Genomic DNA, 17,111 nt, shown 5'->3' on the forward strand with positions numbered 1-17,111 from the left:
AGAACTTTTAGATTTACCCCATTCTATGTACCATCCAAATGCCATCATCACCAACTGGTTTTATGAATTCAATACCTTGTTTCTATAAGCTTCTATCACTTTCATGACAAGTTGAATCTTTTTTCCCAAGTCATTTAAGGCTTTTGGTCTCTCTTCATGTTCCATGTACTTCATTTGAATAGGCTGGCCATATTTCTGTTAACATAAGAAATTTTTAAAGAAGAACAATTGTTATTATTTGAGTTTTAACAAAAAACTTTTATTGGGCCCTTACAGAATGATACATAGGAAAAAAAGATGGCCAGATAAAAGTATATCCCCTCTTATTTTCCTATATGGAAGCGAGTTTCAGTAGCTACACTTCCTCAATTCTACACAAGGACGCCTTCCTCACACCTTATCTCTTTTTCTCACTCATTAAGATTACTTCTTAGCCTCTCAAATCCAAAGTCTCAATCAAAACTTTAATTCCTTAGAAGTTGGGTGTTAAAACTTTACAAAACTATTAAAATAAGAAAACTGTAAAACTATACTGCATGCAGAATTCGTAGATTTGAAACTTGGTTTCAAATACTCAAAATCATAATATAACCCTCTATGTACAACATAATTACTGGTACTGATAATTACTGTCAACTAAATGTTATTTATATTTAATCAGTAAAATGTGTACTGTAGTATACGCAGCTTTTTTTCCCCTATATGTTTTGGATTAAGGAGTTTCTAAATGTTAAAACATACTCTGTAGTTTTGAGAAGGGGAGTATATTAGAAGGATAAAATAACTATTTTCTTTTAAATTCTTTATATACTTAAACAAAAATCAGCTTATTTTAGAAAAATTTTAGATTTACAGAAGAGTTAAAAGGAAATTATACAGATAGCAAGCACCAGACATTTCTCCATGCTTTCCTCTAATGTTAGCATCTTAGGATACATTTGTCAAAACTATCATACTTTTTATAGATTAAATGTTTTTGAAAGGGAAGCAAGCACCACATTTTCTTTTTATATCAAGACAGGGTCCTACTCTGTCACCTAGGCTGGAGTGCAGTGGCATGACCATAGCTTACTGCAACCTCAAACTCCTGGGCTCAAGTGATCCTCCTGCCTCAGCCCCCAACCTGGAACTACAGGCCCATACCAGTGTGCCTGGCTAATTTATTTTTTTTTAGAGATAGGGTCTTGTTTTATTGCTCAGGCTGGTCTTGAACTCCTGGCTTCAAGTGATTCTCCTGCCTCGGCCTCTCAGAGTGCTGACATTACAGGTGTGATTCACTGCTCCCAGACACCATTTAAAATTTTTAAATGCCATCTCAAAAATAGAAAAAGTAAAACTTGTGAAAACTTCTCTAACATTTATTTCTATGGTTACTTATATATTTGAAGCAGAAGAATCCATGATAGGAACTGCTGGGATTTTCAATTGTTTCTACTGGCCTCAGCTGCTTGGCTTGTGTTTCTTTTAGGGAGACAGGCATTAAGAACCACTAAGAAGATATGGTAAAGCCTACTTTTGCTATCATAAACTTAGGTTTTCTAGTTGTTTTCTAATTATTTCCTTTGGAAGTAATTTGTTGGGATGAATGTAATTTTTTGCACAATACTAACTTCTTTTAAGTTGAGAAACTTCTTTTGCATACCTTCCCCCACCTCATGCCTGTCCCAAGTTGTAAAGGGCTATCTTTTCTCATATTCTAAAAATCCTTGTTAATGTCATCATTTAGCATCTATGTAATCCCTTGCTATTCAAAGAATGGTTCAGGGACCAGCAGCATCAGCATCACTTGGAAGCTTGTTAAAAGTGGGCCCACCTTGTATCTATTGCATTTCAATAAGCACCCAGGTAATTCATATGCACATTAAAGAACTGCTATGATCTATACTAAGAAGAAATGACTGAAAATTTCCTTCATCCTTCCCATACAAACTTAATCTTTTAAGTTATTTTTTCCAGATTTGGTAGTAAGTATGGAGAAAGGAGTCAATAGTGGTCTTTCCCTAAAATAACACCCCTGACCTAAATAAAATAAGATTTTGTGGCTAAATTTCCTTATTTGTGAAAGGACGTTCAAAATCGAGAGCAGTGGCACTATTTTTTAAGTTCTTGGCTGGTCAGGTGTCCCCATGAGTTACATTATGAAAATACAACTGGCCAGTGTGGTATTTATTACTCCCCAACATGAGACAGTTAAGAGTGAGAGGAACAGGGAAAGAGGATGACTCCTTTAATGGATAAGAAAGGGTCAAGATGATATACTTATCACTTCTTAAAGACATGCCAGTAATATATAGCTTGTGCAAATGTAACACTCTGATCATCCGATCAACATTAATATTTGAGTATCATGATAAACTAAATGACTACACATTATCTGATTTCAATTATGTAGCACTGCTCACCTCTCAAAATGCTTTTAAAATTAGAACCTTTCCTCTTATAGATTTCTGACTTAGAAATTTTTCACATACTTACTAAAAACATACAGATCCAGTAATCTCACTACTGGGTATATATCCAAAGAAAATAAAATCAGTATGCCAAAAGGATATCTGAACTCCATGTTCGCTGCAGTGTTATTCACAATAGCCAAAATACAGAATCAATAAAAATACAGAATCAATTTAAGTGTCCATCAATGAAATGATGGATAATGAAAATGTAGTATGCATATACAATGGAATACTATTCAGTCTTAAAAAGAAGTAAATCCTGTCATTTGAGACAACTTAGATGAATCTGAAGGACATTATGCTAACTGAAATATGCCAGGCACAAAAAAGACAAATACTGCATGATCTCAAAGATCCGATCTAAAAAAGGTAAACTCGTAGAAGAAAGATAGTAGAATTGGTGGTTACCAGGGGATGGTATGATGGAGAGCTACTGGTCAAAGGACACAAAATTTCAGTTAGACAAGTGGAAAATGTCCAAGAGATCTACTGTACATCATGGTAACCAGAGTTACCATATATACCTAACAGTATGCTGTATATCTGAAAACCGCTTGAGAGAGTAGATTGTACGTGTTCTCCCTCCCAAAGCAAGAAAAGTATATGAGGTAATGCATTTGTTAAATAGCTTGACTTAGCCATTCCACAATGTGTGCATAATCAAAACATCATGTCATACACCATAAATATATACAATGTTCCCTGCAACTAAAATATTAATAGAACATACATGGTACTCTTACACCTTAATTTTTAGAAAAAAATACTGATTTATACTAACATGGACTTAAAAAAATGTACCTTTAGTTCTTGAAGCTTATCCACATAAACTTGTTTAGGTTGGTCCTCTCCTTCTTCATAAAGCCAATTTTCTGTGTCTTCCAACATTGCAGACAGTTTATTCAAGTCCTAGTAATATATTTGAGAGACACTAATTAAAAATGCTTTCCTTAGAAATAGCAGTCATCATTGGGCCCAGTGCAGTGCCTCATGTCTGTAATCCCAACAGTTTGAAAGGCCAAGGTTGGAGGATTGCTTGAGCTCAGAAGTTAAGAAACCAGCCTGGGCAACATGGCAAAATCACATTTCTACAACAAATTAAAAAATTAGTCAGGCATGATGGCACGTGCCTATATTCCCATCTACTTGTGAGGGTGAGGTGAGACAGGATTGCTTGAGTCCGGGAAGTAGAGGTTGCAGTGAGCTGAAATTGAGCCACTGCACTCCAGCCTGGGGTGACACAGCCAGATGCTGTCTCAAATAAATAATAAAAATTAAAAATCAGGGAAGGATGGGATGTTTTTCAAGTATAAAACATCAAATTTCAAAGTTTTCTAACTTCTTATTCAAAAAGTGTTTTTTGCCATACTTCTGGCAACTTGTAAAAATAACTAAGAACCTTCCCCATGTGGGCCCCAAGATCGGCAACAATAACAAAATATGGTATATTTATTTACATAATTTGTACTAGCATTCTCAAGTAAACATGTAAACAGTTCTCACAAAAAATTACAGAATTCAGACTTACTTCTGGAGTGATGAATTTTTCATAGACAGTGCCCAGCCTGTCTCTAAAATCATACACATATTCTTCAACAGCATTCTTAGCATCATTTCTTTCTTTCTCTAACTTATCTTGCATAATCATCTTCCCCTATTTCAAAAAGCCTCAGATTAGTTGCCATAAGAACATGCATTAGGGAAATAACAAATCAAAACCACAGTAAGATACCATTTCACATTCACTAGGATGATTATAATAAAAAAAGTATTCATGAGGATGTGGAGAAAGTGAAACCCTTGTACACTGCTGGCAGGCATGTGAAATGCTGCAGCCACTATGGAAAACCTTTTGGCTGTCCCTCAAAGTGCTAAGCACAGAATTTCAATTTCACTCCTAGATATAAACACGAAGAAACTGAAAGCAGGGACTTGAACAGATATTTGTATGTCAATGTTCACCGCAGCATTATTTACAATAGCCAAAAAGTTAAAACGACCCAAGTGTGCGCTAATAGATGAATAAAAAAGTACATAAACACAATGTAGTATTTTATTTAGTTATAAGAAGAAATGAAGTAATGATACGTGCTGAAACAAGGGTGAACATTGAAGTCACTATGCCAAGTAAAATAAGCCAGATACAAAAGGACAATCATTGTATAATCCCACTTAACATGATTCTAATCTATTGATAACTAGGCAATTCATAAAGACAAACTAGGAAACTGGAAGAAGGGAGGAAGGTAAGTTATTATAGAGTTTATGTTTGGGGTGATGGAATTGTTTTGAAAATAAGATACTGGTGATGGATGCACAATACTGTGAATGTAATTAAAGCTATTGAATTAAACACTTAAAAATGGTTACAATAGCAAATTTCATGTAAAAAAATTAATGTAGTATACTGAAAAGCATTGAGTTGTATACTTTAAATGGGTTAATTATGATATGTAAATGTATCTCAATAAAGCTGTTAAACAAAAAACAAAACAAAACATAGCCTACTGTCATTTTACATACTCGGCTTAAAATCCTAGGTTCCCTATTTACTAGCTTGAGATAGCAGGAAAATAATCTAAACATAAGTTTTCTTATCCTAAAACAGAGAGCATAATTCCATCTAACTCATAGGGCTGCTAATAAGGTTGAGAGAATTCATATAAAATATTTAGTTCTACGCTTGACACATAACCAGTACTGAATAAAAGCCTTGGAAGGGGTATTCTCGGTGATTTAGTCTACTTGTGTCTCAGTTTCCTTACCTGTAAAATGTAGTTCTCTAACAGAACCTACACTTCATAGGTTGGAGGGTAAAAATATGATATAACAGTATTTACAGATGTTAGTTTATGATGAACAAAACCAAAGAAATAACCTAAAGATTATAATACTTGAGCAAATTTTTCACTTTAATAAAAACACATGTAAACTTAAGAATCCCTTTATAAACTACAATGTGTTCACATTTGTGAATTGAAAATAATGAGACATTCAAAAGTTAAGAAAAAGTCTCATTTTATATACAAAATTTGCCATAACTGTGCTTCCCTACAATTCATTCCTTTGGGAAAATTTTTCTCAAGACATACAAATTCTGAACTATTCAGAATCTCCAGGAATGCCTGCGTCACATAAAATGCAGCCTTTAACAATTATCATGAATAGATGATATAGATAGGTACTACAAACGCAACCATTGTAAAGTCAAAATCTCTTGATACAATAAACATACAGCAAATGGTAGACTATGAGACACTTCAAAGAAGACTGACCTTTAAATGCCAGCCAAACTTGTAAAAATTAGGAACTACCACTTAAATGTAAACTTAAAAAATATAAATTACTTCTTACACAGCTACTGGTAAAAAAAACAAAACTTGTTTCATCCAGATACTGTAACTTAAACATGTAAACAGAAAAGAACATGTAAGAAAATGTCAAGAATGACACAGATTTCTTTAAAAAAAATATTTAATGGATGTCAGAAAACATTCTGAATAGAGATATAATCTTTAAGGACAACACAGGAGAAGAGGGGAACAGCTAGTATTTCCCCATATGTTGTCTGCTGGATGTTACTGTTAAAGACAGAATAAAAGGAAGACTCAGTTTCAGAAAAGTCTTTTCCTAGGGAAGGCAATACGTATTTTTCATATAACTAAGATGAAAGCTATATAGTACATACAGCATTAATACAGCTCAGTATTTTGTAAATAATAAAGTAGCTCAGTATTTTCTAAGAAATATAGTAGTTCAGTAATCTACTTAATATAATTCCTTAGGAGTTATAAACTAGTTCCCTAAATTTTAGAGATAATCATTAACTTCTACGAAATCTCAGAATAAACTACCACCTATTTCAACATCAACTCAGATTTACATACCTCATTTTCAATGTAGCTGTTGAGAAGATCTTGGCCCAGTTGTCTACATAGGCTACTCTGGATCGGTAGATCAATACTCTTGACTTTTCCTTTTTTGAGTGTCTGATTTAATCGGTCTTGTTTGTCTGAGATAGCTGACTGCAAAACCGAAAGAGAAGTAAAAATTTCTAAAATTAGCTTAAAAACAGATTTAAGAGGTAAAACAAAGTAAAATCAAAACTATTACAATCTGTTGTATTTATTTTAAAGTACTACCTTAAGACTGATGGGAATTTTGTAGTCTGTACGTTAAATCCTAGTTTCTATATTAAAAATCTTATGTTGGAAATGCAAATCAAAACTAAAACGAGTAGTTACTTCTCACCCACTATAACAAAAATATAGAAAATAATAAATGTCGGTGAAGATGTGGGAAAACTGCAACCTCTCATACATTGCTTGCAGGATTGTAAAATGTTACAGCGGAAAACAGTTACAAAGTTTCTCAAAATGTTAAACAAAGATGACAATGTTAACAAACAATGTTAATAAAAATGCTAAACAATTATGACCCAGCAATTCCATTCCTAGGTATATGCCCAAGAAAAATGAAAATACAGATTCCCACAAAAACTTGTATATGATTGTTCGTAACAGCATTATTCATAATAGTGAAAAAGTGAAAATAACCCAAATGTCTATCAACTGATAGATGGATAAATAAAATGTGGTATGTATTCATACGATGTAATATTATTTGGCCATAAAAAGGAATACTGATATATTCTACAATCTGGATGAACCTTGAAAACATTATGCTTAGTGAAAGAAGCCAGTCACAAATAACCACATACTGTATAACTGTACTTATATAAAATGTTCAGAAAAGGCAAATCTATTGCCTAATCCCTGTGGCTGGCAGGGAGAGGGTTGAAGGGAAATGGGAAGTCACTGCTAATAGACACTAGGCTTCTATTTGAGATGATGAAAATGTTCTAAAATTGTGATGATGGTTCTACAACTGAATATACTAAAAACTGTAAACCTAACTGGATGAATTGAATGATCAGTAAACTATCTCAATAAAGCTGTTCAGCAATCAAAATTTTGGAAAAAAAGTTTGTAGGTTTTAAATAACTTTAGAATCTAAGATTTAAAACTAAATAATCTCTGAGAAATAAATCTGTTCAGCTAACCTGCATAGATTAAATTCTGTGCAGGTTAGAAAAATCTGTTGAGGATGATGGCTTAGAGTTATGACCATATTCATCTCAGTGACTGGGACAGGGTCTCTCCCTTCTGTCCTACTGGCAATCACTGTCTTAGAAAAATAATTACTCTCAATAAAGCGTTTACCCTTTAACATTTTAATTTTGAAAGTACCCATTTTTATACATAGAAAAATATTTTGAGATGCAACAAAATACTTAATTGGTTAATTAAGTGGTTAATTCTGAGATACAGAATTAAGTGGTTAATTCTGAGATACAGAGTACAGCTAATATAAGTTTTCCTCATATAGCCTGTTCCATCTCATATTTTTCTGAATATGATTTTTTTCACTTAAAAATAAAATTTTAACTTACATATTCATACTTCAGAAATACAATGCAGTTATTGGTGAAACATGAGATATAATGATTTAAGGTAAAGAATTTAGGCCATTTTACTGTTGGGTTCTTTGATCAATTTTTTTTTTTTTTTTTAACTTTTAAGTTCAAGGGCATATGTGCAGATTATATAGGTAAACTCCATGTCACAGGAGTTTTGTTGTACAGATTATTTCATCATCCAGATATTAAACCTTGTACCAATTAAGGGGAAGGATCCTCTCTCTCCCTTCCACCCTCCACTCTCCAGCAGGCCTCAGTGTTTGTGTTCATGTGCTCTCATGAGTTGAGAAAAACTGTTAATGAAAAATATATATTTTTTTCTACCAAAAAAGGTAATTTTGCTTATGTTATTAGAGTTCATTTTAAAAAAGCACAACTCTTAACAAATCATTAAAGTATATTTATTCTGGCTATCAGCTTTCTATACATTTTTATAAAAAAATTCTGAGATCAAAAATATCAAGCGTGTTAAAAGAAAGCATTATAAAATATAGTAATTCAAAATATCAATTTCAAAAAGACACAACTACAGCAAAAGTAAACCAAACCTTTGTTTTGGCTCCTGTATGATCAATTTCCTCTTCTGGGGTGTGTTCAGCATGACATCTTTGATGCCCTCCTTCTTCTTGGTCAACCTGCATTTTATCCTAGAAAGAATACATAATTGATAGTATATGCAGTGTCTTTTTTCTTGTTTTAAAAATGTAAACCGCATCTTAGAGTTCAAGCCTGTTTTGAATGTAAAATGTAGAAAGAGTTAAGCAGAAGCTCATTTTTCAAACGAGAATTGCTACAAATAAACAGATTAACAGTTTTAAGTAAAAAGATCTATTTGATGCTATGGGATAAATCTTGCTTGATTTATGGCTAAATAATTGCAAAATACATGGAAAATTGTTCTCAAGTCAAATTTACAAATCAAGATTTCCAAAAACTTACAAAAAAAAAAAAAAAGAGAGAACATTCAAGGGTTGCAGGCTAAGAGTGGGACAGCATTAGGAGAAATACCTAATTTAGATGATGGGTTGATGGGTGCAGCAAACCACTATGGCACGTGTATACCCATGTAACAAACCTACACATTGTGCACATATATCCCAGAACTTAAATAAAAACATTCAACCTGACATAAAAAAAGTTTATAAATAACACGAGAAAATAAAATGAAAAAGATACAAAATCTGTGAATTACACAAATACAATACTATATATCTTTAATTGTAAAATGTAAAATAATTAGAAACACCCACTTTGAGTTTTGATATAAATTCATCAAAACTCAAAGTGGGTGTTTCTAAATTATTAAAAGGTATACTTTTAAGATTTTCTTTTTATGTCTAAAAACCAAACTTTTTACCAATAAAATCTCCAAAATGAACTCTCCACTTGGCAAATAATCCCATGTGTATATTTTTTTGGTCACCTTCTTAATCCTATCTGTCAGCATCCTCCTGAAGAAAGCTTGAAATGTAGGAATCGGCATAATTTAGGTCTCCGACTACATCTAGAATTAAGCAAATCTGTGATAACCAGAAAGCTATTTTGATTAAAAGCTTATTTCTGCCAAAGAGGAGAGAATTTTTTTTAGTTAAAAGATCAATTATTCTTTGAGAGAGCGAGGTGGGTGGATCATGAGGTCAAGAGTTCGAGACCAGCCTGACCAACCTAGTGAAACCCAATCTCTACTAAAAACACAAAAATGAGCCAGGTGTGGTGGTGCACACCTGTAATCCCAGCTACTCATGAGGCTGAGGCAAGAGAATTGCTTGACCCCAGGAGATGGAGGTTGCAGTGAGCTGAGACCGTGCCACTGCACTCCAGCCTGGGCAACACAGCGAGACTCTGTTTCAAACAAATGAACAAAAAAAGTCAATTATTTCTGGTATTTCAACTCCCCTCCTTCCAACTCTCTTCCCCACCTTACAACCTCCCCAACCCTGTTGATAGATAAGAGGTGAAAAAAGTGATAAAATGTTGAGTTATTAACTAATTTTTGTATTACTCTGAAAAAAATGTTGTCAATTAAATGGCTGCAATGCCTGATCACTTAGAATTTTTACATTTATTGAAAAGAGCTCTTCCATTTATATATTTATATCTCTTTTAGAGAGAAAAGAAAAATAAACCAGATGAAGTAGTTATTTCTAAAATTTCTTCACATTCAGAATCTAACTAATGAATCACTTAATCCAGTTGTTAATGTATTTTTCTACACAATATCATTCTATGTGTCATCAGGAGTGCAAATGACTCAGCATTTGTTTAAAAGTTGCTCTAATTTGGTCTCTAGTGTTTCTTACAAGCCACTAATACCTACTCTACAAGACTTATGACTGTATCTTAATCACAACCTGTTTTCAAACAACCAGGACTCACATTCCTTCCTTAAATGGTTTGTTCACTAAAATGTCAAGAGGTTGCCAACTACATAGTCAAGCCACTAGGAATAACAACTGAGTTCACAGATGCACAGGTAATGAGAAGTATCTCATGACTATTGCCATGGCCAACAGCAAATATGTTATCAAGACTCATTTCATTAAAATATATTTAAAAGTGGAAAATTATACATCTTAAAATGGATATAAAATGGTAATAATTTGTTAATACTTTAAAATTATTTAAAAACATTTACAGAATTATTATCAATAGTGGGATAACTAATGGAAGTGCCTCTAGACTCCAGCTTCCCTGATGGATTTTAAACTCCATGACAGTTGAAATCATCCTTCTGTTTGCTGCTATAGCCAAGCATACATTTTAGGTACTCATAGTTATTTGTTAAATAAACATAAACCACTTAAACAAATCTAGATATTATTATGAACTGTAAGGTTTTATCCGATTTGTATCTTGATTCACTCTCTCAATTTCATTTTTTTCTGCTATTCTCCCATTCTCCACAACTATATCCTATACACAAACCACTCTTCCATTTGTAACACACACACACAAAAGTTTTCCTGCCTCAGTGCCTTTGTATTTGTTATTCACTCTGCCTGGACAACTACCTACCTACTCCTTATCCTCAAACTGCCTTTTGCATCATTCAGACTAGCTTACCTGTTCCTTCCTAAGTGGTTTCTTCATCACTATCACATGGTTTCTACTATGCATCCCCATTAATTTCCTTTAAATTTATATGCCATCTTTTTGCTTCTTGCCTGTCCTTTCCCACTAGACTGTAAGTTACAGATGGATGGCAACCTTTTCAATCTTGTTTATCACTGTATCCCTAGTACACAGAAGAGTCCTGGCTACACATAAGCAATCAAATATTTTGAATTAAAAAATAAACAGAGATAGATAAAAAGATAAAGAACCCAAATGGTCAACAACTGGGAAATAAACTGTGGTACTAGTAAGATGAATAGCATATAGTTTCTTTGATCCCTGTTTTGTGATATAGTTTAAGATGTGATAATTTTTCTTTTTTTTTGCAGATATGCTATCCAGGCTGGACTCAAACTCTGGCTTCAGCATCCTGAGTAGCTGAAACTATAGGCACAAACCAAAGTACCCAGGGCTTGATGTAGTAATTCCTTAATATGCCTCTGTATTAAATTATACCTACAAGAGAGGTGTCAATTTTCTCACACATCATTACATTGATGTCAGCAAACTCTATTGTGATTTTTCTGGAAAATCAATGCTCTTTTAATTTTGAATTAGAAAATAACACATATAAATTGACCCTCATAGAAAAAAAAAAAAGGCTTCTGCTGATGTTCACTGGTTTATGTCTGAGCCTCTTTACCTACCTCGGAATCAGCAACACCATCAGCTAGAATAGAGTAAAAATAAGAACTTTTTATCGTATTATTCCCCACCCCTTGAAATTTAAACAATTAGCTTCCAGAGTCTTTGAATTAGTTCACTTTTTTGAGGGGAAGAGGTGACTACTTTATAATGGTATTTAAGTCTTTAAACTTCCAAATACAGAACTAAAGAGAAAAATCCTAGAAAGAACAATTAAGAAAGTGCACGGGCCAGGAACCGTGGCCCACACCTGTAATCCCAGCACTTTGGGAGGCTGAGCCAGGCAGATCACAAGGTCAGGAGTTTGAGACCAGCCTGACCAAGATGGTGAAACCCCATCTCTATTAAAAATACAAAAATTAGCAGGTGTGGTGGTGTGTGCCTGTAATCCCAGCTACTCAGGAGGCTGAGAGGTAGGAGAACTGCTTGAACCTGGCAGGCGGATATTGCAGTGAGCTGAGATCGCGCCACTGAACTCCAGCCTGGGCGACACTTCATCTCAAAAAAAGTAAGTGCACAGAATATTTTCAACACAAGGTTTTCAGCATCATCACTTTTATTAGCAAGGAAAAGGAAATAAACTACCACTTTTTCAATACTTATTATATAGCTGTGATAGGGATTTAAAAGATAATATATACATGAATGTGCTCACCAACAATGTCAAGTATATGATCCATAATGTTAGCATGTTAGCTACCTTTTTCTTTTGATTACACACATTGTAAAAGAAATATTAAGGAACGTATCAACTATCTAGAAATTCCTTATATGGGAACTTCAACTGCCTGCAAATGTTCTAGAGCAAGCCAAAAACTATCATAAGCAGCTAAGTCTCTGAGTAACCAAAGCAGATGTCATATATCTGTGCACTTTATTCACAGGTGAACCCACTAGGTTCACATCCAGAAATCATCCTTTAAAGTTTGGTTAATTAAATTTCCAGCTCACAAACAAAAGCAGAAAATAAGAAATGCCAGGGGAAGTACAACATGGGTGCCATATTATTCTTATTGTATTTTCAGTTCCCAGGATTCACTAATATTATATAAAGAAAATTAAAGGCCTCAGCAGAAATACTTAACAAAAAGATAAATGATTATGAACACCTGGTCTTGGAAGGCATACAAAGAAAGCACTTTCAATTTTAGTAAAAATAAATCTTAATGAATTAAATTTATTTATCTAAGTTACTGTGGATTGTAATTTGAAATATTAACTTTTCACCAATCATTCTTACGTTAATTTATGAAAAACCGTATCTTCACTAACAGATAAAGACATTTCCTCTTCCTCAATTCAAATAAGAAAGTGATTACAAAATTATAAAAGACTGAAAGAAAAATGGCCAGATGCAATGGCTCACGTCTGTAATCCCAGCACTTTGGGAGGCCAAGGCAAGCAGATCATGAGGTCAAGAGATTGAGACCATCCTGGCCAACATGGTGAAACCCCATCTCTACTAAAAATACAAAAATCAGCTGGGTGTGGTGGCACATGACTGTAGTCCTAGCTACTTGGGAGGCTGAGGCAAGAGAATCACTTGAACCTGGGAGGTAGAGGTTGCAGTGAGCTGAGATCATGCACTCCAGCCTGGTGACAAAGTGAGACTCCGTCTCAAAAAAAAAAAAAAGAAAGAAAAAAAAAAGCCACAGTTCTAAATGAAGTAGTTTAAAGGCTAGTGGTTGAATTCTGATCAATTTGGAAGAATGATGCACAGTAATTATTAACAAAATCAAACAAAAGCCAATCTTCAGAAAAGGGAGAAACCATCTTGAAATAGAACAAAAGAAAATCTAGGGCAGATTTCCAATTGTAATTAGAAAAACAAAAAACTAATAAATGTCATTAAAAATAATGCACAAAAATAATTCATGAGGAGTGCACATAAAAAGATGAAAACATTGTATAATGAAATACAATAAAGTTCTCCTAAGATTTCATCTACAGTATCTCCAAAGTAAATTCAGTGCCAAAGAACACTTTAATAAAGAAAAAGTTTAAAAATCTGTACTTTAATATTACTGAATGTACAGCACATTCCTCTCCTTAACTGTCTCAGATGTCTCTCAAATAAACCCAGAAAAATTCTTTATTAGGCATGAAATGTATACTTCAAAATTTATCATTCTGAATTGGTTTTATCTGTAAGCTAAAAATCTAGCCATAATAAAATACATGTTTTAATTGAAGTTAAGAACTTGGAAAAGAACTCCAGGTTAACATGCTCCATATAATGCTATGAAAGATGTACCAAACTCTTAAAAAGTATATTAAGATGTGAAAGATGTAAAGCACTGAAAATAGTACTATTCTTTAATCTTTTCTTTAATCTTTAATCTTTTAAGACTTTACATTGACTCCACAGCAGAAATTCAAAGCCAAAACTCAAGAGAGTAATGTATTCAACCATTAAAGTCCCAATTATAATTAAAATATACTGTATACATTACCTATTACAAGAACATTGAGAATGGATTTCGACATACCACATTATCTTTGTTTTCATTTTTAAATGAAGTTTCTGTCTCCATTGGAGCATCACTGTGATCGCCTTCCAAATTCTGCTTCTCAATTACTGATGCACTAGCCACACTGAAGATTCCATGGATGTTAACACGAACCTTAACCTTCACTTTGGAACTATCACCATCAGACTGTGGAAAAACATTCTGAATAGTGAAGCTCCCTTAAGGAAAAAAGAACTTTGATCAGTATGTGAGCTTCAGATTAACTTATTCAATTCATTTATTGAATAATTTGGCTATCACCTTTAAGACGTTGGCAAATAATCATGTTGGCAATAATTATGATCATATCCTAATTGATCACTATGGGGCAGGTACTTCCCCTAGATTATTTTTTACAAACCATAACAAACCTGTTACTAAGTCTCAGAAAGCTTAAGTAACCTGCCCAAAATCATCAATTCTAGGAAAAAAAAAAAGCATTGGGAATTTAACCATGGACAATTTGATTCAAAGGCAATAAGTTATCTTATAATGCTGGTACTTGAAAACCAAAATAGCAAAATTCAGTTTCTAAGTTTGAAAACTAGATACTACCTTTTTTGATATAAGCTTTACAAATCATAATCATCTTGGTAATTCATAAAGCAATTTCAATATTTTTTAGGATTTTTCCTATAGTAAAACTGCAAAGTTTACAGTCACTAATACCTGCAGAGATTATCAATGCTTTAAGAAATCTATTAATGTTTTATTTCTTTAAAGAAATCTCATATATATAATATTTATTGTAGAAGAGCAAATACTAGGCAGAAAAATCAGGTAGTAAAAAACTTGGATGACTTTTTTATGGGTTAAATTTTACCCCCCACTGTGCTTAAAAAATCTCAGAATGTGACTATGGGTGTTTTGTTTTGAGACATGGTTTCACTCTGTCACCCAGGCTGTAGTGCAGTGGCATGATCATAGGTCACTGCAGCCTCAACCTCCCAGGCTCAAGCAATACTCTCACCTCAGCCTTCAAGTAGCTGGGACTACAGGTGCACGCTACCATGTCTAGCTAATTTTTCTGATTTTTAGTCAGATTCGGTCTCACTATGTTGTCCACACGGGTCTCGAACTCTTGGGCTCAAGCAATCCTCCTGCCTCAAAGTGCTAGGATTACAGGCATAAGCCACTATGCTTAGCCTGTGACTGTATTTGGAGATACCTTGACTTCGGACTTCTAACCTCCATAACTGAGACAATAAATTTATACTGTTTAAGCCACCTAGCTTGTGGTACTGTTATAGCAGCCCTAGCAAACTAATATCATCTTCGTAATTGTACTGTTTTATATAATAGTCCTTGAAATATTTATAATTTTTGTACTCTCCCCTTCTTAGTCTATAAATCAGTACATAGACAAAAATTAAAAACCTCAAAATTCTTTTAAATGTTATAAAATAATTTAGTTTTCTATCTTCTGAAAAGATCACTCAGTTAAAATGGATATTACAATCTCCTATTCTCACTTTCTTTTTTTTCTATTATTTTATTTAGTCATATCATTTATAAGGGCATACGTTTATAAAAGATGGTTAAGACTGGTTAGTAATTTGTTCTTGGGGTTTGTTTTAAAGTGAGAAAGGGGGAAGTAGTTATGAATTCATAAAGAATATTTCAGGATGATACATGTTGACTATAAAATAAAAAGGTACACTGACATCAATCCTATAAACAGCAAATTTGGATGTAAATGATTTAAGCCTATTGGTTCATTTTTTAAAAGCATCCTTGTTTCTTTAAAGTTAGGTAGTATAAATGATTCTTGAAAATCTACTGTGGACATGATATATTCAGTCAAACTTGCTAGGGGTTGGGAAATGATTTTGTGACCATCCAATTTGGAGTCTGACTGAGAGTTCAACAGCATTACAAAAAAGTTACAGTCATGGTACATTATCAATTCCTTGGATGATACGGTGTCCACAGCTTTCATCATCCTGGTTACCCTTCTTTCTGCTTTCACTTATACATTCCTTTCTTTTAAACAAACAAAAAATATCAAAGTTCAGCAAAATTCAGAAAGTCACAGTTCATCTAGCACTGAATGATAGTGGCTTTGGCATTTGATATTACAAAGTCACTTTTCCATCACAAATCTTTTCTTCATTCTGGGTCAAGGCAAGGTAAAACAGGAAGAATACGGTTCCCAAATGCAGAGTCTTGAGTTATGAAGTATCCAGATGAATGTGCATGAGCATGCTGCTAAGCTGCCTTCTGTTGGGCTGCAATATGCTGTTGCTCAGCGTGATCCCAGAAGTCCTTATTAAGAGAGGGTCTCAAGAGTACGATGCTAGCTCCAGGATGATTTGTTGAAGACTGATTCTACATAAGTAGTTTTCTTTTTGTCTAGTTCTGCCAAGAGTGCAACTCTATTTTTGTTTTGAAAACCCTGTCGTGAAGAGTTTGCTGCCATCTTCCTTTGTTTCAATTATGTCCAGTGGCAATTGGTCAGCACCTCACCAATCACCTGGGATGCGAGAACACTGGGACCACCTTGCCTTCCAATCACCCTCACTATCATATTAATCCAATAATAGTCATTCTAGTTGATGCCAGTGAACATTAAGTTTAAAATTAGAATATATAGTCAGTCTGGCACCACAGTTTCAATCTACTGATTAAAGTAAGTTTTTCAATAAAAAATAATTCTCACACAAACCTTTCAGGCCAGTTACAGAGTATTTTATTTCCATTTGTATTTTATTTTACTTTATTTTATCTCACTCTGTTGCCCAGGCTGGGACTGCAGTGGCACAAACTCAGCTTACTGCAGCCTCTGCTTCCTGGGTGCGAGTGATTCTCCTGCCTCAGTCTCCTGAGTAGCTGATATTGCAGATGTGCACCACACCACCTGGCTAATTTTTGCAGAATTAATTTTAAATATAGAAGTAAAAATGAATTTGA

The 17,111-nt window shown here is 33.8% G+C and overlaps 2 protein-coding genes across 2 annotated transcripts in view; both read right to left on the reverse strand.

Annotated features, from left to right (window-relative positions):
- Positions 1 to 17,111, reverse strand: part of HSPA4L (heat shock protein family A (Hsp70) member 4 like) — a 51,150-nt gene that overhangs the window by 7,288 nt on the left and 26,751 nt on the right. Inside the window, exons 12-17 of the mRNA XM_012473051.3 lie at positions 14,181 to 14,380; positions 8,481 to 8,579; positions 6,341 to 6,478; positions 3,982 to 4,107; positions 3,255 to 3,362; positions 76 to 195 (exon numbers count right to left, since the gene is read on the reverse strand). Of these exons, the coding sequence (XP_012328474.1) occupies positions 76 to 195; positions 3,255 to 3,362; positions 3,982 to 4,107; positions 6,341 to 6,478; positions 8,481 to 8,579; positions 14,181 to 14,380 (791 nt within the window). The remainder of the gene's footprint in view (positions 1 to 75; positions 196 to 3,254; positions 3,363 to 3,981; positions 4,108 to 6,340; positions 6,479 to 8,480; positions 8,580 to 14,180; positions 14,381 to 17,111) is intronic.
- On the reverse strand, positions 15,702 to 16,885 carry LOC110567273 (SOSS complex subunit C). The gene is given in 2 exon segments (XM_064383903.1): positions 15,702 to 16,551; positions 16,553 to 16,885. Coding segments are annotated over 2 exon segments (309 nt in total). The 5' UTR covers positions 16,621 to 16,885; the 3' UTR covers positions 15,702 to 16,310.

The sequence above is a fragment of the Aotus nancymaae genome, unplaced genomic scaffold (assembly GCF_030222135.1).
Source record: "Aotus nancymaae isolate 86718 unplaced genomic scaffold, 86718_ANA_hifiasm-v0.15.2.pri h1tg000033l, whole genome shotgun sequence".
Lineage (NCBI taxonomy): Eukaryota > Metazoa > Chordata > Mammalia > Primates > Aotidae > Aotus > Aotus nancymaae.